At 49.3% G+C, this 23,431-nt stretch overlaps 3 protein-coding genes across 3 annotated transcripts; 1 reads left to right on the top strand and 2 right to left on the bottom strand.

Annotated features, from left to right (window-relative positions):
- Positions 1-1,230: 1,230 nt before the first annotated feature.
- SPRED3 (sprouty related EVH1 domain containing 3) lies at positions 1,231-6,329 on the bottom strand. Its single transcript, XM_031961619.1, has 3 exons — positions 3,846-6,329; positions 3,261-3,334; positions 1,231-1,752 (listed from the first exon to the last, which is right to left on the bottom strand). Exons 1-3 carry the CDS (start codon positions 4,066-4,068, stop codon positions 1,231-1,233), a joined length of 819 nt encoding a protein of 272 aa, XP_031817479.1. The 5' UTR covers positions 4,069-6,329.
- Positions 6,330-14,134: 7,805 nt separating this feature from the next.
- GGN (gametogenetin) lies at positions 14,135-16,194 on the top strand. Its single transcript, XM_031961618.1, is given in 5 exon segments — positions 14,135-14,761; positions 14,815-15,156; positions 15,218-15,633; positions 15,635-15,742; positions 15,999-16,194. Coding segments are annotated over 5 exon segments (1,611 nt in total). The 3' UTR covers positions 16,117-16,194.
- Positions 16,195-16,494: 300 nt separating this feature from the next.
- PSMD8 (proteasome 26S subunit, non-ATPase 8) lies at positions 16,495-21,315 on the bottom strand (the record flags this gene model as incomplete). Its single annotated transcript, XM_031963151.1, is given in 7 exon segments — positions 16,495-16,718; positions 16,814-16,925; positions 18,435-18,535; positions 18,812-18,977; positions 20,430-20,532; positions 20,715-20,787; positions 21,259-21,315. Coding segments are annotated over 7 exon segments (750 nt in total), but the record flags the coding sequence as incomplete, so codon positions are not given.
- Between the last annotated feature and the right edge of the window lie 2,116 nt (positions 21,316-23,431).

Here is a 23,431-nt window from a genome sequence, read left to right as displayed (position 1 = left end):
AGAGGGAGAAAAGTGGTGGTGGTGGGGTGGGGGAGGTGGGACTCAGGTGTCCTTGCTCCCCAGCTCTCCGTCCCTTCCCTTTCCCTCCCAATGGACCCGAAGAGGAGTCAGATCCACAAATACTCTGGGCCAAAGGGGTTCAAAAAGGGGGAAATCAGGTTCTAAAATTTTCCTTTTCCCCAGCCCTTCTCCACCCAAATGTCTGCAGCAATAAGGCCCCGGGCATGGGAGAGGCCCCTGGGAGAGGGAGAGCAGTGACTTTGGGGTTGGGCAGGCCTTCCCACTCCCTGACAGGACACGACTCCCTTTAGGGCCTGGATCATGGGAGGCTCTGAAACCCAGAAGAATAGGGGGCAAGAAGGCAAGGGAGAGACTTAAGACCCAACATTTCTGTAGACACTCCTCCTCTCCCTTGGCTGTTTGCAAAGGGGCCACAGTCTGGGGGTCAGATGGAGTTCTTCGGTCCAGAGGAATAGGGCCTTTGGGAGATTAGGAAGGGTTCCCCAGAGGGTGGGGAGGGGCGCAGATGGCACGCATTTGTCCACTGAGCTTTTGGGAGGGGAAGACCAGAGCATAGAACAACAGCCTCCTGGGGATCGAGGGAAAGGGGGGGGCACGAAGTGAGGGGGATAAATCTGGTAGCCTTGCGAAGTCAGGGGAACCCCTCCAGCCCACTTCTGGGTTCTGGAAACTTTGGTCCTTCCCCACCCCCGCCGCCCTGGGCGCTCAAAGGGCAAACCCCGGGTTCGCTCCATGCGCCCAGGCATCAGGACACCTTGGGCCCCCAGCCGGGGCACCCCACACAGCCCAGTGGCGGGCAAGGGGGATAGCAGCAGAGGCAGGGCACCGCCAGGGAACAAGCGCCGCCAGGGCCCAGCCGGGTGCGCGGGTGCCAGGCTCGCAGGCGAGGGGTCCGGAATCCCCCTCCGCGTCCCAGGCAGTGGTAAAAAGGCCTCGGCGCACAGAGGCCAGGCGGGGCGTCCGGCCCCAGGCCCGGGGCCTGGGGCTTCCCGCGGCCATCTAGCCTTGGGCGGAAAAAGGCCCGCAATGCCGGGGCCGCCTCTGCACGGAGACCTCCCCAAAAAACCCCCCACCACGGCAGGGCGGGACCCTTGGCCAGGGGCCGGGCCGGATCGGAGGGCGGGGGCGGGCCGGGGACGCCAGGGTCCTTGGCACTGTGGGACTCACGGCCTGGAGCGGGGGCGACGTGCTGCGGGCCTTGTCGGGCGATCACCGGACACGGCCATAGGCGGGGGCGGCCGCCTGAATCCCAGAGCCCGGCCCACCCAGCCCGACATGGTTGAGGGCCCGGGCCGCTAGAAAGGCTGGTTCTGGAGTTGGTGAACTCTGGCTCATGGGAAGGAGAAAAGAAAGAAAGGAAGTGATTGGCAGATAAGAAAAATCAATGTCCGGTTCCTTCAAGCTAAGCCGTTTATCCCCTGGAGACTCAGGAAGTCCCCATCCTTCCCTGAGACCCAGGAGTGGTACTGAGTGCACCTCCCCCCCTCCCTGTCCCAGGTGCCCTTGAAGGCAAACCTTCCAGGCCCTCCTCCTCTGGGACTGTCCCCAGGCTCTCTCCCCATACCCTGGGCAGAGTGAGGGTTGGGGCAGTCCCACCTGTGGGGGGGAGTGCCGGCGCTGGGAGGTCATGGCCAGGCCAAAGCCCGATGACTCGCTAGTGACTATAGCTGGGCCTGGGGGCCGAGCCTCTTGGCGGATGGAGCTGGAAGAAGACTGCTTGTCCGGCTGCATCTGGAAAGGTATGAGGTATGAAGCAGGGCAGATGTAGTAGATGCTGGTCCATCCCAGCATCCCTCTTACTCAAGCCTCTGCAGTCCCTTTCCAGTCCCCTCCTCCCAATCCCTCCCCTCAGCTCCAGACTTCTGTGTCCGTACAGCCCAGCTCTGACCAAACTCCTCAGCTTGAGAAGTGAGGAATGTCCTGGGCCCACAGAGATTCAGGCCAGAGGCTCTGCCCTATCCTCCATGTTGATTGATTTATCTCTCCTGTTCTCCAGTGCCCTCGTTCCTCAGCTTCAGCTGGGGTGGCAGAACAGGGTGACTTCCAGGCCTCGGCTCTTTCTTACACCTCTGTAGAATCACAGTCTCTCAAAGCCAGATAGAGCTTCATGGACCTTAAGGGCCATATCTAGTCCAGCCCTTTTCTTTTACTGAGGAGGAAACTGAGTCTCAGGGAGCTGGAGTGCTATGTCCTAGACCAGAGAGCTACAAAGTGGCAGAGGTGAGATTTGAACCAAAGACTTCTGACTCCAAGCCCACCACGATGGCCCCTGAGGCTGCTTCTCAACCCCCTCATAATAAGGGGATTTAGAATTTTGCCAAGGACCCAGAAAGTTACCTCTGACCTTGGTTCACACAAATAATAAGCAGAAGAATGGGTTTTCAACTAAGGGCTTTCTGACTCCCCTTTGCATTACCTCCCTAAGTCTCCTCTTTTAGTTTCTGCTTAGATACCTACAGGGATGGGGGGCACATGATATTCCCATTCCTTCCATGGCATCCCCATTTTATGGTTGAGTTGAATGAGTGTGTTTTTAGATCCCAATATATATCTCGGACCACCAGAAAGGTGACTCCCCTCATAGTGGAATAGATGTTTCAGAGCTAGAAATCATAAGAGCTGATATTTCCAGACAACTTTACGTATCTTTATCATCCAATTCTCACAACCACCCTAGGAGGGAGAGGCTTTTGTGATCTCCATTTTACAGATGGGGAAACCGTGATTTCCTTTTCGGTAAAAAAAGGGTGTGAATTCAACGGCCTCCAAAATCCCTTTCTGTTCTTAAACTACAATAATAATAGCCAGCGTTTACACATTTGATCTTCAGAATAACTCTGTGAAATAGATGCTATAATTAGGCTTATTTTACCGCTGTGGAAACTGAGGCAGGGACAGGCTAAGGATCTTGTCCAAGGTCACAGTGTCTGAAGACACATGAACTCAGGTTTTCCTTACTCCAGGCCCGGCCTTCTATCTACTGTGCCCTCTAGTGGTCTCTGATTGTGTCCTCTGCTCTCAGGTTGGTGGTGGCAAAGCAAGGTTCCAGTGTGCATCTTGTGACTCCAAAATGAATTTTTTCTCCACTCTCCTCTCCTTGCCCCACCCCACCCTGATCTAGTTCTTCCCTGGCAGAATGCTGCCAGGATGATGACCTTTCTGGTGGCTGAACACTGAGCTGATCTCTTACCTGATGGCATCATCTTTTTTTTCAGGCGACATTTTCCCAGGTTACTCACCTTTTGGGTGGAGAGGACATCTGGGGGCTCCTGGGAAGTGTTGGAAGAAGAGGAAGAGGATGAGGAGAGTGAGCCTGGGAGGAGAGGAGAGAGTATGAGACTGGGGTTGGTGTCCTAACCTTTGAACTGGAAGGGGTCTGAGAACACTGAGTCCAATACAAAGGGGAACCTTTGGAAAGGGGAACTGGCCAATTGAGATCTCTCCAGATGGATCTTTGATTCAAAAATTGCTTCTTCTGGGTGATAAACAAGAAGAGGGGGGAGGAAGGAATGGGCCCGGTTTATAAACTTTAGTTGGAGGAAAAATCCTGGAGACCAAGACTTTCCTGGTGAGGTTGAGGGGCAAGTCTTTGAATCTAAGAAGGAAAGGGCAGATTGGGGATCTGGCTCACAGTCAGAACCAACCAGGCTAGTGTTCAGGTGGTGTTCAGGGGAGGAGTTTCTTCTACTGGCTCAGGCTCCCTAGTTCCTGAGGGGTGTCCCTGAGACCCCCTGAGCTGGGACTTTCTGTTCCTGGTGCCCCACTCCCACGCCTTTGACTCTTCTCTGCCAGCACCCTTCTCTTCCTCCCTCGCCCCCACCTACCTTGAACCCCCTCTGCTAGGGCAGTCTGCATGCTTCTCTGGAAAGTGTCAGCCACCGCTGGACTCCGGAAAGTCAGGCCAAACTTGGGGTCAGCCAGCTGCCAGTGGTGGAAGATGAGGTTTGCTTTGGTGTACACCAGGCCCAGTGTCAATGTGCATTCCGGGGTGGTCTGCCATAGGAGGTGGAGGGGCAGTGGGGGCTCCCAGGGGGGAGGAGGGGTCATGGTCCCCCCCCACCTCCAGCCTGTGCTTTAACCCCCTCAGGCCTTTATTCCTCTGACCAGTTTCCCCACTCTCATGGAACAACCCAAGCATATCTCCACCCAGCATTTTGTATTTCATGGGTCCAAACTTGTGATTTTATCGGTTTAAGGCACTGCTGATGAGAAAACTCCCACTAATAATAGAGATTGACCCTGAGTTGTCCCTTACGCTCTTACAGTGTTGCCAGGAGAAAATGACTTGCCCAGGACCACACAGCCAGGATGGGCTAAAATTGGAATTTGATCTTAGGCCTTCTTGACTGAGGCCATCTCTTACTCATTAGATCACACTGCTTCTAAATATATTCTTCCCAAATGAGTCATAGATATTTTGAATACACTCTTATGGCCCATCCAAAATCTGTTCCAATATTTCTGACATGCCCCAAACGCTCTAAATCTCCATGTTCCACCCAAATGTATTCCTAAAAATGCTCACATTACCTTGAATATACCTTACCCTGAACACCCCACATCATCATTTCAATTCTCTGTACCATCTCGGACTTCACAAAGCCATTTAGTCGTTCACCCTCCATCTCCAGCCCAGTCCCATGTGTCTCTCTGTCAAGGGACCCTCCCCAGAGGTTGCTCACATTCTGGTCCCCGAGGCCCTCTCTATAGATAAATGTTCACTTGGCTCAAACCCCTCCCCACCAATGGCAGCCAGCCCCCACTGGTTCATCCTGGGCCATCACCATTACTGAACCAGAATCATGTACCTGTGGTGAAAGGAAAGGGTCAGGCGTTCCTGCATTTCCTCCATTCTCCCTGCCTATGCCTCCTAGCTACTACCCCATCTTTTTCTCCCCTCTTGTGGGCTGTCTACAGGATATGTCACTTCCTTGCCTCTTACTTTCTTCTTATCTCTCCCTGGTCCGGCTTCCAGCTTCATCATCCAATCCAAACTTTCCCCTCCAAAGAGAGTGAAGACTATTACATGATAAATGACAAAATGGCCTTTTTTTCAACCCTCTATTCTTCTTAAGCTCTTTGTAGACCTTGTTCAGACCCATCTTCTTAAGGGAGACCCCTTGTTCTTTCTCCTTCATGGATTTTCATTTTTCTCTCCTGGTTCTTCCCCTAACCACCTGACTACTTCAAAGACTCCTTTGGGTGGGCCACTAGCCATCCATGCCATCCCAGGCTCAGCCTTGGACTCTCTTCACTTGGTGATCTCATTAGCTCCTGTTGAATCATCTCTAGGCTGATGATTCTCACATCTCTTTAGCCCCACCCTTCCTGCTGACTCCCAATCTTGGGCTTCCAGATGTCTTCAAACGTTTCAAATGGGATGTCAACCTCAGCATGGCCAAACAACTCATCGTTTAGCCCACGCTCTCATTTCCTTCCTTCCTTATAACTTTTGAGGGCACTCACAATGTAGGGATAACCCTTGTTACTCCTATATCTCTTCCTCTATATCCAAGTGGCTAAATTCTGTCAAAGTGACATCACAACATCACATCTATACTCTTTTTTCCCTCTGATACTACCACCAACCTGATACAGGCCCTCATCACATTATTCCTCAACAAAATTGCCTGTCAGTTGATCCTGTCACGAATGGGTCCCTCTCTAACCCATCTTCTACTCAGCTGCCAGAGAACAGGTTTGACCATGCCACACCACACCCCCTATTTAATAAACTCCAGGAGCTCTCAGTCATCTCTGGGATCAAAATAAAAGTCTCCATTTGGCTTTGAAAGCTCTTTCTAACTTGCTCCTTCCTAGTCCTCTTACAACTCATTCCCCACTAAGTATTGCATGATCCAGCAGCTTCTGTTGTCTTTAAACAAGACACTCCATACCTTTTCATTATCTGAACCCCGCGCTTGGAATTCTCTACTCCTGGTTTCCTTCAAGTCCAAGGGGGAAAAAAATCCTTCTACAGGAAAACTTTCTTGATCCTCCTTAAGTCAAGTACCTTCCCTCTGTTGAGCATCTATTTATTCTACTGCTTGCTTGTTTTTAGCTTGTGTGTTATGTCTTCCACTAGTGTCTTTTGCCTTTCTTTGACTTTCCTGTTTTTTTTACAGTGCCAGACACATAGTGGGCACCTAATGAATATTTAATGACTGACTGTCCCCTGTTCTTTTTTTTACTCATTATATTGGCCCGGTCCCCTGTTTCATTCCTTATTCTCATCTTTCCCTACTTGTAGTCCCATCATTTTATACAAAAAAAACCTTCCCAAGGAAATAAGAGTAATATAGATTTGGAGCTGGAAGGGATCCAAAAGACTTTTTTTTTTTTTTTTTTTTTTTAATAGATGAGGAAACTGAATCTGAGAGAAGCAATGACTTGACTCCCTCAAGGCACACAGTTTGTGTCAGAGGCTGGATTTGAACCCAGGACTTCCTGATTCATATGGAAAACCCCAGCCATACCTCTTGCTAGTTGTTTCTGTAGAGGCCATGTCTTATTTATTGTATGGTGGAAAGAACACTGGATTTGGAATCTATAAGCTTGGATTTAAGCTTCAGCCTCTAGCCTGTGTGACCTTGGACAAGGCCTTTCACTTCAGCCTCTCCTTAGGATACTAATACTCGCCAAGAGATAGTAATGCTTGTCCGTATCTATCTTACAGAGTTGTCCTAGTAGAGAGAAAAATACTGTGTCAACCTTAGTTAAGAATAAACAGAAAAAGACATCAATAGCTTAAAAATGAATTGTTCTTCTACCCTCTGGGTACTCTCTATGGACTTTGCACACAGTCAGAGCTAAATTGAAGGTGGCTGAATTGTCTCCCTGACCCAATGTGGCTCAGAATAATCTTCCCCTCCTCCCACCCAAATTTGGAAAGTTGTCTCTATGTCATCCCACCCCATTTCCTCCCCATATTGACCACTCTTCCCTCTCTCTCATCTTACTTTTCTTCATGCTGCCCACAATCCCTAAAGGGGTCTCCTATATTTGTGGAGAACTCATCCCTGTCTATATCTGATTTCTTACTGCCTCCTTGAATCCTTCAGGACACAATGACTCCTGTGATAAATAATAATCCTGTAGCCTTTCATGATAGAGGATTCCCTTTGCCAAAGCCAATAGTAGGATTTCTTTGCTTGGGTAAATAACTTAAGGAGTTTCCTGAGACAGATTCTGATCGGATTAGCCTTTATATAGTGCTTTAAGGTTTGCAAAGTACTTCACAAATATTTCATTGGATCCTCACCTCAGCCCTGTGAGGTAGGTTCTACTATTATACTCATTTCATAGATGGGAAAACTGAGGTAAACAGCAGTTAAATATCTCGCCTATGATCACAGCCAGTAGTATCTGAGGCTGTATTTGAACTCAGGTCTTCCTGATTCCAGGTCCAAAACATGATCTACTGCACTACTAAGCCTACCATAGGTCCTAACAACTCTGAGAATGAAAATAAAATGGAAAAATTTAATAAAAATAGCTCCTTTTTATATTTATAGTTAGATATATGTATACATTTATATAGCTCCATTTATATAGAACACAATAAGGCTTATAGAGTACCTTCCTTACAGACACACCCTTTGAGTGTAAATGTTATTGTCTCCATTTTAAAGATGAAGAAACTGAGGTTCAGAAAGGGAAAGTGATCTAAGATTACAGAGCCAGTGATAGACATAAACACAGTTTGGGGGGGTTCCTAATCTAGGGCTTTTCCCCCATTGCCTCTTTCACAGTCTACCTTGGGTCCCCAACTTATTTGAGCACATGTCATATTCCCCAACCCACAGTTAGACTGTAATTCCTTTGAGGGCAGAGATTGCCTTTTTACACCTTGATATACTAACCATCACCTCAAAAACTTAGATCTTCCATGTAGAAATAGCCATAAATCAACTAGTTCTACCTTTTCTCCCTAGTTGTGTACATAGGAACTCCAGGCACACAATCTATTTCCCTATACCATTTTCATCTTCCTCCTCACACATCCAATTTCATCTTCTCTTCTGTTCCTCCCTTTCTTCTCTTCCATCCTCTCTTCATCATACCTTCCTTCTCTCTTTGCTTCCATTCATTTTCCCTTCCCTTCCAGCTACTTGCTCCACCCTTCTCTTTTAAACACTTCCCACTCCCACTCCCACCTTGCCCTCCCTCTACTTCCATACAAAACTTTGCTGCATTGTATGTGAGAGAACTGTGTGTGTGAACTGCCTGCGCGGCTGCCTTAGCGCGCGCACTCCAAAACACTTGCAAACACCATCACACTCCCTCCCATTGCCACACCCATCACAAAATTTTATAAGCAAGCCACTCCCACCACCACCACACCACACCGCACCACTTCACACCACGCTCTCCACCACCACTCCCCAAACTCACACTGGCCTGCCACCATCCCAGCAAGGCCGAGGCACAATGCTTCACACACAGAAAATAGCAAACACAGAGACACAGAAATCACAGCCCCGGCAACACCCCAATTTTAAAGCTCCTTTTAATCATAGCCACTGCCCAACCTCCAGCCCAAAATTTTCTTGCCATGTGAAAATTTCTGTTTTAACTCACACCCCACCAAACAAAAGAAAACACAAAACACAACAAAAAGCCCATAACTCACTCCAAAATCACACACACTTAGCAAAAAAGCACAAATTTAAACAAATACTTTCCCCAACTCCAATCCCTTCTCACCACCACTAACATACAGCTTACACACACAGCACAACACCTGCCACCTGCCTGCCCAGAAATTACCACATAGCAGTCATTTTCACAAAAGCAGGCCAAGGCCGTAACTTGCTCCAAAAGTACACAAGCCAAAAATAGCTCCCAAGGCACGTGGCTCAAGTCACCACAACACGGCACAATACTCTAACCCCCATTTCATACACACTTTAGAAAAAACACCCCATTTAAAAGTAAAAACACAGAAAGAATTTAAGCAACACAAAACAACACACGCCTTGGCCCAGGCAGGCCCCAGGCAAGGCTGCACAACACGGCCAAATCTGGCCACACACCACACCTTTCATCACGGCACACCCTGCCCAGCCACTGGCACAAAAGCCAAATACACGCTTTATAATACACACACATAGCCGTATTGCTCATCACGCACGCACGCACTTACCCCACCCCTTGCACCACTTCCCTTGCACCATACTGCCCTTCAATCACTGCACTCCCTTCACCATACCAAACATTTGCCCCACTGCCTTGGCCACGCACACCACCCCTGGCCGTCTCACAGAAACACTTCTTTCCCTTTATCTTTTGCCACTTTAGCACACTTAATACACGCCATGCCGCACCGCCACCACCATTTGGAACCGTAAAACACACCTGCTTACCGCCCATGCATATTTTCACACCCCATTTACAACACACCACACAACATCCCCTAACACGTACTAGCCCATCGCCGCCCAACAAAAAACCCGTAAAACCGCCACCACCGCCACACACCGCAAAAAACACCACTTCGCCGCCGCCGCTCTACCCACTGCTCCACCCACCGCCACCAAAAATATCATTTGCACCGCGCGCCGCCACACCAACACCCCCGCACACGCCGCCGTATCCACACAGCCACGGTCGCCACCGGCACACACATACCATTATATTTAACACAACCACTATCAGCTCACAAAACCAGCCATATGCCGTAAAAACCAAAAAACAAAAAACCCTCTTTTGCCACCTTCTACCCCATTTCCAAAAAAAACCCTCACCACCCCGCACATATTTTCCGCTGCATTCACCGCCCCATCACCACCCCTAACCCCGTAAAACACCCGCTCTCCAAAAATAAAACCAATAAAACAAAAACAAACAAACACAAACAATAAAAAACAAAATAAAACAAAAAACAAAACAAAACACCAAAAAAAAACACACAACCCACCCACACACAAAAACAAAAAATAAAAATAAAAACAAAATAAAAATACATCCATCCGCACCATCCAAAACAAAAAACAAAGAAACAAAAAAAAAACAAACTATAAAGCAAAAACATGGCCGCAAACAAAAAACAGCAAAACAAAAACAGCAAAACCAATCCACCGTAAACCAAAAAGCAAAAAACAACTCCACATCCAAAAATACCGCCATCTAAAGTCCACACAAGCCGAAAAACCATCCATAAAGCAAAACCGGCACCATACCAAAAATATCTACGGCAAATAAAAAAACATCACCATGGCCCAAAAACACCAAAAACACCATCGCCGCCAGCAAAAACCGCAACACCAAAAAACAAACAATAAAAACAACATACTACGCCAAAATACGCTAAAACTCAACCGGCAAAACAAAATAAAACGCCAAAAACAACGCAAAACAAAAAAACTAAACAAACAAACTTTCGCCGCTTAAATAAAAAAAAAATATCACAAACAACTTTACGCCAATATCTAAACAAAACAAAAAACAAAAACACAATACACCGTCTCAACCGTAAAACGCAAAACCATATAAAAAAGTTAACCGCACCCCATTACACCACAACCGTCACGAAACCACAAAAAAAACAAAAAACCACCAAAAAACAAAAACAAAAATAACCGTCACCAAACCACCAAAAAACAAAACAAAGCAAACAAAAAATAAAAAATACCGCAAAATACCATCCAAAACAAAAATATCCAAAAACCAAAATAAAACCACCAAAACCATACAAAAAATCGTTATATGCAAAAACACATCCATCGCTTTTAAAAAACAAATAAGCAAAAACACCGTGCATACCATCTATCCGCTAAAAACCATAAAACACCACCAAACCAATAAAAAACAAAAAAAAGTAAAAACCGAATACGCCCGCAAACCAAAAACATAAAAACAAAAATGCCGCAAAACACCAAACACAAAAACAAAAAACACAAAAAAATACCATAAAACATAATCCGCTCCAAAATAATATAAAAAACAAAAATATTTACTAACAAAACCATTAACAAAAGGGAACCCGGAGGGTTCAGGGAGAAAGGGGAGCAGAGAAAAGGGGGAGACAGGAGTCAGAAACATGAAGGGAAGAGAGATGAAACAAGATGACATGAAGATGGAGGTCTAAAGCTTGAACCAGGACTATAGAGGATCACAGAGAAGAAGACACAAAGAAAGAGGGTACTTAAGGAAATGGGGGGCATGAGGGAGAAATACAGAGATGGCCAGGAGAAGATACAAGGGACACAGAAAGGAACAAGTGCTCACAGATAACAAACACAAAAAATAGAAAGATCCCAAATATGAAAAACACCTGAAAAACATTAAAATAAAAACAAAACAAAAACAAAAAATAAAAAATACAAAAACAAGAAAACAAAACAAAAAAACACAAAAAAACCACAAAACAGAAAATCAAAACCACCAAAAACAAAACAAAAATTTAAAACACACAAATAAAAATAAACAAAACAAAAACAAAAAACCACACACACACATAAAACACAGCAAAACAAGACCACAAACCAAAAAGGCAAACCACGAGAACAAAAAGGCTGAAATTCCCCGCAAAAAAATGGCATCACACCAGCCATTCCAAAAGCAAATAAAAACCACGCCGCAAAATACAAAAACCGCAAAACAGCCACTCCCACTTTCCATGCAAAAAAACTAAAAAATCAAAAGCCAAAAGAAAAATACAAAAAATAGAAACAACACCCCACCAAAACAAAAACAAAAACAAAACAAAACATAAAAAAAAACACCACAAAACAAACAAAGCCCCAAAAAGCCAAAAACAAAAACACAAAAAAACACAAAAACAAAACAAATACAAAAAACAAAAAACACAAAAACAAAAAAAACAAAAATAAAAAAACACAATAAAACCCAAAGAAACAAAAACCAAAACAAAAATAAAAAAATAAAAAACAAAAAACAAAAACAAAAACTAAAACCAAAAACACAAAAACAAAAAAGCAAAAACACTCCAAACAACATAAATAAAAACTAACAAAAAAATACGTAAAACCCACTTCCATAAAAACTCCACAAAAACAAGAAAAAACCCACAGCAAATTGCATAACTAAAAATCCAAAATACAAAAAATAAAACCAAAAAAACTCTACCACTCCCAAAAATACCACCAAAAAACATAAGCTAACATACAAAAGCCGTAAAACAAAACCATGCCAAAAACAAAACAAAACAAAAATACTCACACAAAAAAGCTACTCCAATGCACGAACAGCTCCACCACACTCCCTCACCGCACACCCACACACACCACCACGCACGGCACCACTGCACCACACCACGCCCCCCCCCCGCCCAGAAAACACCAGCACCCCTCCCACCACTTGGTCCCAGAACGCCCTTTCACTCACCCACTTGAAATCACCAGCGGCTCAGAAACTGCACGCCCAAAACACCCACCAGCAAACCAAAGCCCAAAGCAAAACATCACGCCAAGCACCACTTGCCCCACCCCCCGCCCCACCACCCCCCACTTGCACATGCCACTCTAAAAATTGCTTACTTCGGCACAAAAGCCAAAAGTACCTAGCTCACAAACTCCAAAAAAACACGCCCACACGCCATGGCACTTGCACACGCCAAGCATACCACCCCGCCATCACGCCCCAGGCTGAATACCACGTACACCCCACACACCGCCCCCATTACTTCTCCACCCATTCCCCACCCGCACTCCCTCCAGCCCCACCCACCCGCACCACCCATCACCCCGCGCAGCCCCACCACAGCTCACCACCACTCACTTCACACTTCCTACCAGCCACTTACTTCACTTGCACTCCTCAACACATTCTCACAATTTCCTCCCACCCAAAAACCAAAAACACGTAGCTCTAATTCCCACTTTTCCCAAACCTCCCAGCCGTAAAACCGCCACTCTCACCATTTGGCAAAATGGCACCCCAGCACACCCCACCCCGCACACCCCGCCCTGCACACCGTCCCGCTTCCTGCACACCCGCTCCCCCACCCCCATCACTCCTCCACGGCAGAAAAAACACAGCCTTCACACCATCCCAAACCCACAATTGCACTCCCATCCCACCCACTCCACCCCTGCACACACACGTACTCCCACACGCTCACGCCACGCACCACACCACCACTGCCACCACCACCCGCACTTGGCTGCGGCAGAAACGAAACACGGCACGAGAAAAAGCAAAAGGCAAAAGGTAGGCAAGCAAAAACACGCCACTACATCCCACACCCATCTGCCATCCCACTTACCCACCACCTCCCATCCCAACACATCCCCTCATCACCACCACACCACCACTCACAAACACGCCAAAAACACGCCACTCTGGCAAAAACTACCATGGCACCCCAACACACTCACCACAAACTCAAAAACCCCACTAATCAGCAAAAAAAAGCAAAACACCAGCAAGAGCAGGCTGCAAAAACACGGCAAGTGAAAAACGCATTCAAAAAACTAGCCATCGCTCCAAAACCCATCCACAAAACTAAAAAAGCCAAACAAAAAACACCTAAAAATAAGCAGAAAAAACAAAAACAAAAATAATCCGTCAAAAAAACTTCTCCCTAAACACATTCCAAAAGAAAATAAAAAAATAACACAAAAGCTAACTAAAAAACAAAAAAACAAAACATAATGCAATCCCCACTCCAGGCTAATTGCCTCCCACTCACCATTCCCTCCCTCCCAGAAACACGCCCACACACCTGTCAAAACTCCATCCACAAAAACAGCCGTAACACACGAAAACACGGCAGAAATTCAAAAGTACCGTAGTAAAAACTAACCACTAAAAAAACCCACATAGCAAAAGCATGCAAGTAAAACATTACCGGCAAAATCCCAAAAACAAAAATCACCAAACATAATGCAAAAACAAATAAAAAGCTGTATCTGGCTGCAAACCTAGTAAAACAAAAACATAAAAACATCACTCCAAAAAGGCAGAAACAGCACTCACGGCAACTCCCTCTAACACCATTTCCGCTTTGCATTCTTACCCACCATCCCACCCCCAGGCACAATAAACACATGCAATCCCAACACCCCGCTCCAAACCCCGCAAAACATACCTCACCCAGAAAAACAACCTCCAAAACGCCACACCACCCACCATAATCCCACTCCCACTCATGCCGCACCCCCGCCCCACCACGCACTTGCAAAAGCTCCCATTCCCAACCCCACCACCAAAACTCACCGTACCCCAAAAGTGCCGCCAGACCCTCCCGTCACCACCTCAGCCTGCCCAACTGGCTCCCGCCCCGCACGACCTGCAGCCGCCCGGCGGACCCCCGCCCGAGGAGGCACCTCCGACGGCGGCGGGAACTGCAGGACCGCTGCTCCCCACGCCCTCCAAGTGGCGAAAGCCGCCGGGGACGCCTGTACCCCGGATCCGGGGCCTGCTGGAGGCGCGTCACCGAGGCCAAGGCGATCCACCGGGCCTTCGCCTGTTGCCCCCACCCCCGCCCCCGCCCTTACCCACTCCACGACCCCCCGCGGACGGGCCCGAGCCTTCAGTGGGCCCAGCCCTGCCGCTCCCACCCCCGCCCCCTCCCCCAGAACCCAGAAACCACCCGCCGAACGGGAGGCGCCCCCAGGCCGGAGAAGCGTCCCTCCCGGGGGCTCCCCCCGAGGCGGCGCTGGCGAAGGCAGGGCGCGCCAGACGGGCAGCCCTGGGAGGGAGGGTCTGGCGGTGGGAGGCGGTGAGGGAGAGCCCCCGCCGGCGGCTGAGCCGGGCCTCAGTCTGCTGTGCAAAGTGACCTTCCAGTCGGGCTCCCTTCTGGCCGGTGGGGCCGCCGCGCCTCCAAAGCCCCCCGTGAGAGGGAGCAGCCTGCTCTTCTCCTCGGGAGCCATCTCCTATGCTGAGGCCCTAAAGCAGGGGTCCCCGGGGCCTGGATCCCCTAGGGCCTCAGGAGAGGCTATCCGGGGTACCTTGGAGACAGAAGGTGGGGAGGGAGACGGAGAGGGGCCAGCAGCGGGCGCCCCGGTTGTGCCCCCGGCCCCACCTCCTCTACCAGCACCCCGGGCACCGCCCCCACCTTACGCCCCCTTCCCAGGAGCTAAGCCCAAGTTCGATTGGGTGACCCTTACAGGGCCTAGCGCCACTTTCAGTTCAGCAGAGACGGCCTTGAAGTGCGGCGGGGCTCGGGCTGTCAGGCGGCTGCCCCTGGGGGCACTCGCCACCGCCACCCTTACCTGCGCCCGGGGTGCAGGCAGGCCCGGCTCTGCACCCCGTCTTTATCTTTCCGTCTCCCGCCCCGGCAGAGGGGGAGACCCGGACCCCGGCGGTTCAGGTTTCTCCAGGGCCGCAAGAAGCCCCCCAGGTGTCGCTGTCGCCGCCGCCGCCGCCACCCCCCCTCCCACCGCCTCCGCCGCCGCCGCCGGCTCCCCCGGCGTCGGCTTTGCCCGAAGCACCTCCCGCCCCGGTACCCGCGCCGACCCCGGCCGTGCCTTCGCCCCGGGCTGCGGGACCTCCGTCCCCTGCCCCTGCCAAGCCTCGGACCAAGAAGAACAAGGGTCCGCGGGCCGGGCGGGGAGGCTCTGCGCGGGAGGAGGGCGCGAGTGGGGAGGGTCCCCGCGAGCGGGCGGGGCCCGGCCAGGGTCAGCCCGCTGAGAGTGGCGGCCCCCCCCCCAGCTCGCCACTGGCCGCCCTTCCAGGTGCTCAGCTCCTGCCCCTGCAAGTGCTACTGTCGCCACCAGCCCCGGCACCGCCGGCTGCCCCGCAACGTCTCGGCCTGGTGAGCGGGGCCTGGGGCCCAGGCAAGCTGCCCTTCCCCGCCCCCACCCTGGGGGAGGGCTGGGGTGACCCAAGAGACTAGCTTAGTGTCTCAAAGGCCCGCCTTGAACCCCGATTTTTGTGGCTCCATTCAGGCTGCTTCCACCTGTCCAGACTCTGCCCCAATCTCTCCTTGGGGCTTAAAATAACTATGGGGAGTGGGGCAACCTAGCTGGCTAAGCCCCAGGCCCTAGCTGCCTCCTCTAATTTTCCCCTAGGCTGAGCACTCCCACCAACCATCTGAGTGAACCCCCCTGGGTGGCTACAGTCAAGCTGGCTGGCTCCTTAGTGGCAGGGCTGGACCACTATGACCTGCAAGCAGCAGAGGCAGACTAAGGATGGGGGCACGGAGGGGGGACAAGAGGGCCACTGGACCACCTCCTATCCCTCCAATAAAAGACCAAGTCTCCCCTGCCTGTGCCTTCTCTCCTTCACCCAGCTGGGAGGGGGAGGGCCTGCTGTTACCTGCCACAGGAAGGTGGTCCTCTGTGCCTCAGAAGGGGGAGGCCTCCCTCTTCCTGTCCTGGCCCTGGCCCAGAAGCCAGGAGAAAGAACAGGAACTCCAAGCTAGAGATGGGCCTCGGGGGCTGGGCTGGGCTGGGCAGGGCCACAGGTGTGCCATGCAAAGGGCCCCCACCCCCATTCATTTTAGTCAGTGGGTGCCATGTGTGTGCAGGCTCTCGCGCATCCCAGCCAAGACTCGGACACCTGCAGGGCCATTCTCCTGTCATTTATTGACCCACAATTCCCCCCTTTAAATATGTCTCTCAGCCTGCCTCTGCCCCCACCCGGCCCCCAGCTCAGACAATCATCTCCAGCTGTCTTGCGTACTCGATGACCTGCTTTGCCAGCTCTGTGGAGGGGATCGTGGTATCCTCAGGTTTCTGCTGCTGACATTTGAAGCTGTAGTAATTGCTGGGGCCCAAGACCCATCCTCTCTGAAAAGCAGAAAGGGATAGAGCAAGGGATGAAGGCAGGGACCCCAAAGACTTGTAGAGCTCCTCTCTCCCCAGCTCCCACACTGCCCCAGTACCTTCTTGGCGTATTCTGTCATTTTCTTGGGGGTGGTGAAGAAAAGGATTCGGGTGGCTTCTGCAAACAGGATCTTTTCATAGGCTTTCTCAATGCAGCCAGCAATCTCATCCCTGGAGAGGGGAAACAGAAAGGAGGTATAAATGGCTGGGGCAAGGGGAGATGAGAGGGAAGGTCCAGGATCCCCCTTAGGGCTTGCAATGATGCCTGGAGGTGGCCTATGCCCAGGGCCCCTCCCACCCCCAGCTTCTCCGAGTCACAGTGTTAGCCCCTAGGGTCTAAAATCCTTTCCAGAAAGTGGCCCTTCCAGTATGTCCTCCACTCACTACCTCATCGGACCAGAATAGCTGGATGGGGGAAGGACTCTACGAGGACCAAGAGAGTTGAAAAAGCTTTTCAAAGTCAGAGAGGGGGTCAAAGAATGCCAGAGAGGCTTGTGTTCAAATTCAAGCAAGCCATAAAACCTGGGCTCTCTTCCCGAGGGCAACTTCAGTCCCCTCTGAAGGGAGCATCCCATTTGTACTCGCTGCCCTACGAAGTTCTTTTCCCTGGGAACTAACAGTGTACTGTCCAATCTGGGCTTACCCATAAAGGGCACACCAAGCAGTGTCTGGGTGGTGGTCCAGCTCCGCTGAGGTATGCAGAATAATGGTAAGCCCCAGGTCCAAAAGAGAGGGAATTACAAATCCTAGGGAGGGGCTTAAGGTATTTAATTTCAGTTTGCAGCTGTCATTGGTTCTAGCCCAATGTCAATATGCAACCTAGATTCAACTAACTGAACCACTTTCATGTTAATTCACCCTAATCTGGACCTGACTACCTCTCCTCCAACAGTGCCTGTTGTAATGTAATGTGGGAGAGAGGCCACTGGCAAAACACATGGCCTGGGGCCACATTTTGGTCAAAGAGCTTTGCCTTTCCACATATAGTTTGCAGCTGATTGTTTTCTGTGACTGGCCCTCAGCACCCTCAGATTTTGCCAAGGGAAACAAAAATAGGGGTTCTGCAGAAGACCTGTGCACCTCAACGGAGAGCCGAGGTGATGTACAAGGGCCTTTCTGGAAGCACTGGTGTCTAGACCTTGGTGTTTGCCAGAAGGTCAATGGAACAAAAACAAGAGACAGATGGGAGAGCTCTAGACCCTAGGTTCTGTTTAGGGAGCTAGTACTTCTCCATCTTCCGGGGCTCTCCGCTTCCCATTTTGCATATTTTACACATGGGTCCCATCTTCCAAGGCAGCTCTTCTCCCAAATCCCACTGCCCCAGAGATCTAGCAGAAAGCCAAGCCAAAGCCCAGCCCAAGAACACTTGGTGCAGAGGATCAAATTTCAGCTGCTGGCCACAGGCACAAAGTCAGGTGCCCACCTTTGCTTGGGCCTCATTAGTTCATCTGCAAAATGAGGTGCCTAGAAATGTCTGAAAAAAGTGGGTTTTGTGAATATTGGATAAGATTCCAAGAAAGCCGGGCAAGTGTGGATGTTATGCTGCAGAGCAGACTTGAGTTGCAGCCTGGTTAAGATGAGCATGGCACAAGGCTCCCATTTTAGAAGGTGCTGATGCCCTAACTCCAGATAACCTGCTGTGCTGTCCCTGGGGACAACTTCCAGGAGAATGGCACCCACCTTATTGTGTCCAGCAAAATGTCAATGAAGAATGTGTAACTCTCAGCAGGGATATTTCCCTTGGCCAGGAACACTTTATTGTAGCTTCCTTCCATCAGGTACTTTAGGGGACGGAAGAGAGAGTGTCAAATAAGATCCCAGAATGCAGTTCCCTAACCCCACTGTTTTGTGCTGGGCACACCTTGACCCAAGACCATGATGAGATGGCCTCTAATACAAGGAAAGGCGATGTCATGAGGACACAGATCCCAGAGCCCCACACCACCAATATTGATCTCCTAGGTTTGTTCCCTTTTGCCTTCAAGCCTGTTCCCACCATTGGTCCACCCAAGACTCATGCTAAGTATTCCACTCTCCACCCCCACTTCCCCACACACCTGTTCCAAGGACACAGGGTGTTTGATGTAAACGTTGGTCTGGATGTCCTTAGCAGGGAGCCGCTCTAGCTCGGTGTGGAACTCGGCCACTCGGTTCTGGGACAGCAGGAAGAGCAGATTGAGGCCCAGGAGCTGGTGCATGTAGGCCGACTCTGGGAGCTGCTCCCTACAGACCAGACCAATAACAATAGTGAGAATGGAATCCCGTCCTAGATCCCAACCACTCCAAAGCACCCACTACCTTTTAATTCCCCCAAACATAAGACACCCAGTGTATCCTGAAACACATATAAATATGCAGAAAGGTTTAAGATCCCTGAAGATCAAGCTAACCTTTTTACATATGGGGAAACCAAGGCCAGAGAAAGGACACTTGTTCAAGGATCACCCAGGGGGAAGAACTTTTCTGAGGCAGGACAAGTGACTGCAGTGTCCTCCCACATTGGCAAACCTGTCCAGACAGCCTCTGATGCTCAGGCTACTGTGAGCCTTCAACACCAGACACTGGCGGACTAGATAATCTCCACGGTGTCTCAGATACATCTGGATACTTTCTACAAGGCGACAGCTGCCAGGAGCAGGGCAATGGCCTGACCCCGCTTCTGGCTGGCTCCCATTTCTTAACTAGGCCTTTTAAAGGGAATCTACCCAAAGTGCAAAAGCCTCCAGCAGTGTTACTCATTTGCTGCTCATTGAACAAAGCCTAAGTGCTATGTGATTCTTGAAATCCTGTGCCCTCTTTCCCACCACTTCATACTTGAGGTAGCTGGGGGCAAAGTGGAGAGAAAAAAAAATCCCACCACAAGTCCATACTAGCTGTGTGATCCTGGCTAAGTCTCAATCTATTTGCCTGGATTTTCTCATCTGTAAAATAGGACTCACAATAGCACTTGCCTCCCAGTGAGGCTGTTAAGTGCAAATGAGATAGCTAGAAAGTATTTAGTACAGTGTCTAGCACACAGTAGGTACCATATCAATGCTTATTCTTCTCTTGCAGTGGTTTAAAATTTTTAAGGGTATGAAAAATCTGCAGGCGTTTTGTCTTTGTATATCTGTTTCATGGGTCTGTGCTGACCTAGCAACCAAAAATCTCATCTCCAAAAGGGCAGGTATTTGGGGATAAGTTTCCTAGTACTTAATTAGGTGCTAATCCTGGGAGAACACACGTTTCCATACTAAAGCTTTTCCAGCTTGAAATTCTGCTCTATTAGCACAATCTTTAGAGACTTTAGGTCTTAATCATGTTGTTATAAATCAAGAGGAAAACAAGAGATCTGTGTTCAGATGTTGGCTGTGTGACCTCAGACAAATCCCTTACTCTCTGAGCTGCTTATCTGCAGAAGGAAACGATTAAGCTTTATGATGTCAACTAAAATGCCCTGAATTGGTGGTAACAGGAAGAATCCTAGGTATATAAGGAAAGTTAATTCTAATACTTTGTGACTCTCACCCAGGCTCCCCCACTTCTCAATTCTCTCCTCTGCCAAATGTTTCTTTTAGGGGGAAGGCTGCAGGAGAAAGGGAGGAGGGATTTTTATGTCTGGCCAATAACAAAGGGTGTCGGTAGCTAAGCTTCCTTAGGAGGAAGCCCCCTCCCCCCCATCCCACCCCCTCTCACTTGTAGTCAAAGTAATAGCATTTGAGCTGGGCCATGTAGCGCTCAAAGGAGGGTATGTCCTTCCGCAAGATGCTCCACTGGGCACCAATCTCCAGGATGTCACCTGCGGGGTGGAGCGGAGACAAAGACAGCACTGGTCTGAGGCTCAGAACAGAGGACCCCGGCCTCGCTTCCCATGGGCCCCCCAGGGCAGAGCTCGGACCTGCCACCCACCCTTTCCGCCCTCTGGAGCGGGACGTACTTCTGGCAGGGTCTGGGAGAGAGGAGGGGGCAGGGGACACTCACGGGCCAGGATCAGCTGCTGCTTGGTGAGCTTGGTCCCCGTGGTGGGCAGGAAGTTGAGCTCCAGCAGCACCAGCTGACGGCAGCACCCGGGACGAGGGCAGAAGACAAGATGAGCAGGGCCCCCCAGCTCCGGGCATGCCCGCCCCGCCCCCTCCCCCCCTCCCCCAGTCCCCTAACGCGGGCCCTCTCGGCTCCGGCAGGCCGCCCCCTCCCCCAGTCCCCGCCCCACAAGCGTGGGCCCAGAAGGTTCCGAAGCCGCGGCCGCACTAGGACCAAGGGGAGAGCAGCCACGATTGGCTCCCGAGCCCCCTTCCCTGCCATTGGTCCAGCGCTAAGGCCGAGTCGGCAAGGACCCAGGCAGACCCACAGGGGGCCGCAGGCCTCGGGTCCCGCACGCCCCTCCCACGCTCGCGCTGGGCACGTCTCCGCACCGACTCCCCCGTCGCACCCGTTGGTGGACTTCCCCCTCCCCCCGCCCCAGGGCTCCCTAGTTCGTCCGGCCCGTCCCCGTCCCCCCCTCCCCCCTCTCTCGCGGCGCCAGCACCTTGAGGCGGCCCAGCTCCTCGCCGCACTTGCTCAGGTTGGGGCTCTTGCGGTTCCACTCCTTGACTGCTCGGCCCATGCCGGCCGCCTCACAACGCCTTTTCGCCCCAGAACCCCAGCCCCTGTCGTCCAGCGGCTCAGCGCCTTCCGCCATCTTAGCGACCATGGGCACTGGCGCGGTTTTACAACGCACCTTGCCAGGCTCGCTCCACCACAGGGCTCAGCCTGGCGGAAGAAGCATCCCGCTGCCTCTTAGCCCAAACCAAAGGACCGGGCCTTGCGGGCACGCACGTGAGCCGGGCCCACACCTCCCCCGAAGAGCTCCCCCCATCGGGCGGCAGGGGGCGGTGCAGCGGAGAGCGGCCACAGAGCGCCGGCGGTTCTGGGTTCGAACGTTACCTCTGCCGCTCACGGACCCCCAAATGCACCTTCCCTCCTTTCCTGGCAGATAGCAGGGCGGCACGCTGTGGGCTTTGGGGCGTAACGCCGTCTGCCTTCGGTATCGACCCGTCAGGAAGACCACCCCAATTGTTCTGGGGTTAGCCTGACTAAACCAGTGCACTGGCATTTTAAATTTTGATATTGGAATAAAATGCTGACGCCCGCAGGAATCTTTCAGCAATTAACAGAAATATAATAGGAAAGATATGCAGTAAAGATAAGCAGGAAGTCATGTCATTAAATCAGGTCCTCTGAAACAGACAAGCCTTGAAAGGATGGTTTCAGTGTCTTTTCTCAAATATTAACTTTTATAAAGGGGGATTAGGATATTTCTCCTGCCCTGACTTTTGTCCCTTTTTTTAAAAGTTTTCAGGTTTCTGTTGCCATAATGATAATAATGTTATATAATGATAATGATGGTTGTAAAGTACTACTTATAAACTGTCTCAGTTCAGATATCATTTATCATTCTGAACTACACATTGTTTACAGTAATTTAATTCTGAAAAATTTTATTAAGTTATTTGGACCTGATGACATAATCATACTCTTCATACTACATAGTGTGTATAGTGTATATATGTATATTAATGCATATATATTTTGAAATAGTAAGTTTCTTTGCAGTATTTTATACTAATGAAATCCTACAAGTGAAATATATGTGTGTGCATAGGTATTCCTATATGTGCATATATGTACATTTTATATATATATATAACAGTATATATTGTGACAGTACATATATATAGCATATATATATAACATAATATATATCATATATACATATATATATACACTATATGACCTTCCTCCTAGAATGTTAAATTTAGCATTATAAATAAGTCTGAAGTATTTAACAATCTCACTAGATGCTTGGAATCAACTACAGTTAAGTGATAATTTTGGTCATTAAGATATCAAAATATTTTGATTTAGTCAAACATATAGACAAAGATACAATACAATATACTCTAATTTGTTTCTCTAATTCTGTGATAGATAAGGATAGATGGATGGTTGGGAATGCAAAGTAATGAAGAAGAATACCTTGGAATTAAAATGGTTGTTTCTAGATCTTGATTTGTCCAGAGTTGTGCAAAGTAATTTTTGTTTAAGTGGGAAAAACTTGGCAGCCCATAAAGGAAGATACAGAAGTGATCTCTTATTTCTGTCTAGAATTAGTTTTTAGCCAATTATATATGGAACATAATGAATATATAAGAATATATTCTTGAATAAAAGTTATACTAGATATTTTCTATTTATAATATCAATATGAAGAAATGCATGATCACACATATATAACATAACATATTATGTATTTTATAATTTCAGCAATTAAGAAGAAAAAGTACAATAGTGACTGCATTTGATGTATAACACATTCTGTCCCAGTAGTACATATGTCACCTACAGAGAATTTTCTTGTTATCTGTTTTCTGAGTCCATTACCAGTTTTCAAATTACTTAGTTTAGCTTTAAAATATTATTGGTATACAGAGGCGGCTGATTCAGATGGCAATTAGGGCAGCCACCTGTTAAGCTCCCCTAACTTTTCCCTCCAAACAACTTTAAAAATAATGCCTGTATGTAACATTTTGGAGTAGGTAGAACCAACAAAACTGGGATGGGATATTTTTCAGCCTAAGAAAACTTAAGGGTAGACGGAAAATTTGGTAATACAAAAATTAGAAGTCTAATGGAGGTCTGTCAGTGTCTGTCACAATATG

The sequence above is a fragment of the Sarcophilus harrisii genome, chromosome 3 (assembly GCF_902635505.1).
Source record: "Sarcophilus harrisii chromosome 3, mSarHar1.11, whole genome shotgun sequence".
In the NCBI taxonomy this organism is placed as follows: Eukaryota; Metazoa; Chordata; class Mammalia; order Dasyuromorphia; family Dasyuridae; genus Sarcophilus; species Sarcophilus harrisii.
The sequence above is the reverse complement of the archived record's forward strand: the minus strand, read 5'-3'. Positions and strand labels throughout refer to the sequence as shown.

Excerpts from the sequence above, each read along its gene's own strand:
- SPRED3 (XM_031961619.1), bottom strand. The coding sequence starts at position 4,068 with ATGACCCCTCCTCCCCCCTGGGAGCCCCCACTGCCCCTCCACCTCCTA. Across the intron at positions 3,335-3,845 it reads CCTAGCAGAGGGGGTTCAAG|GCTCACTCTCCTCATCCTCT; the intron begins GTAGGTGGGGGC and ends CTCTCCTCCCAG. Across the intron at positions 1,753-3,260 it reads ATGTCCTCTCCACCCAAAAG|ATGCAGCCGGACAAGCAGTC; the intron begins GTGAGTAACCTG and ends ATACCTTTCCAG.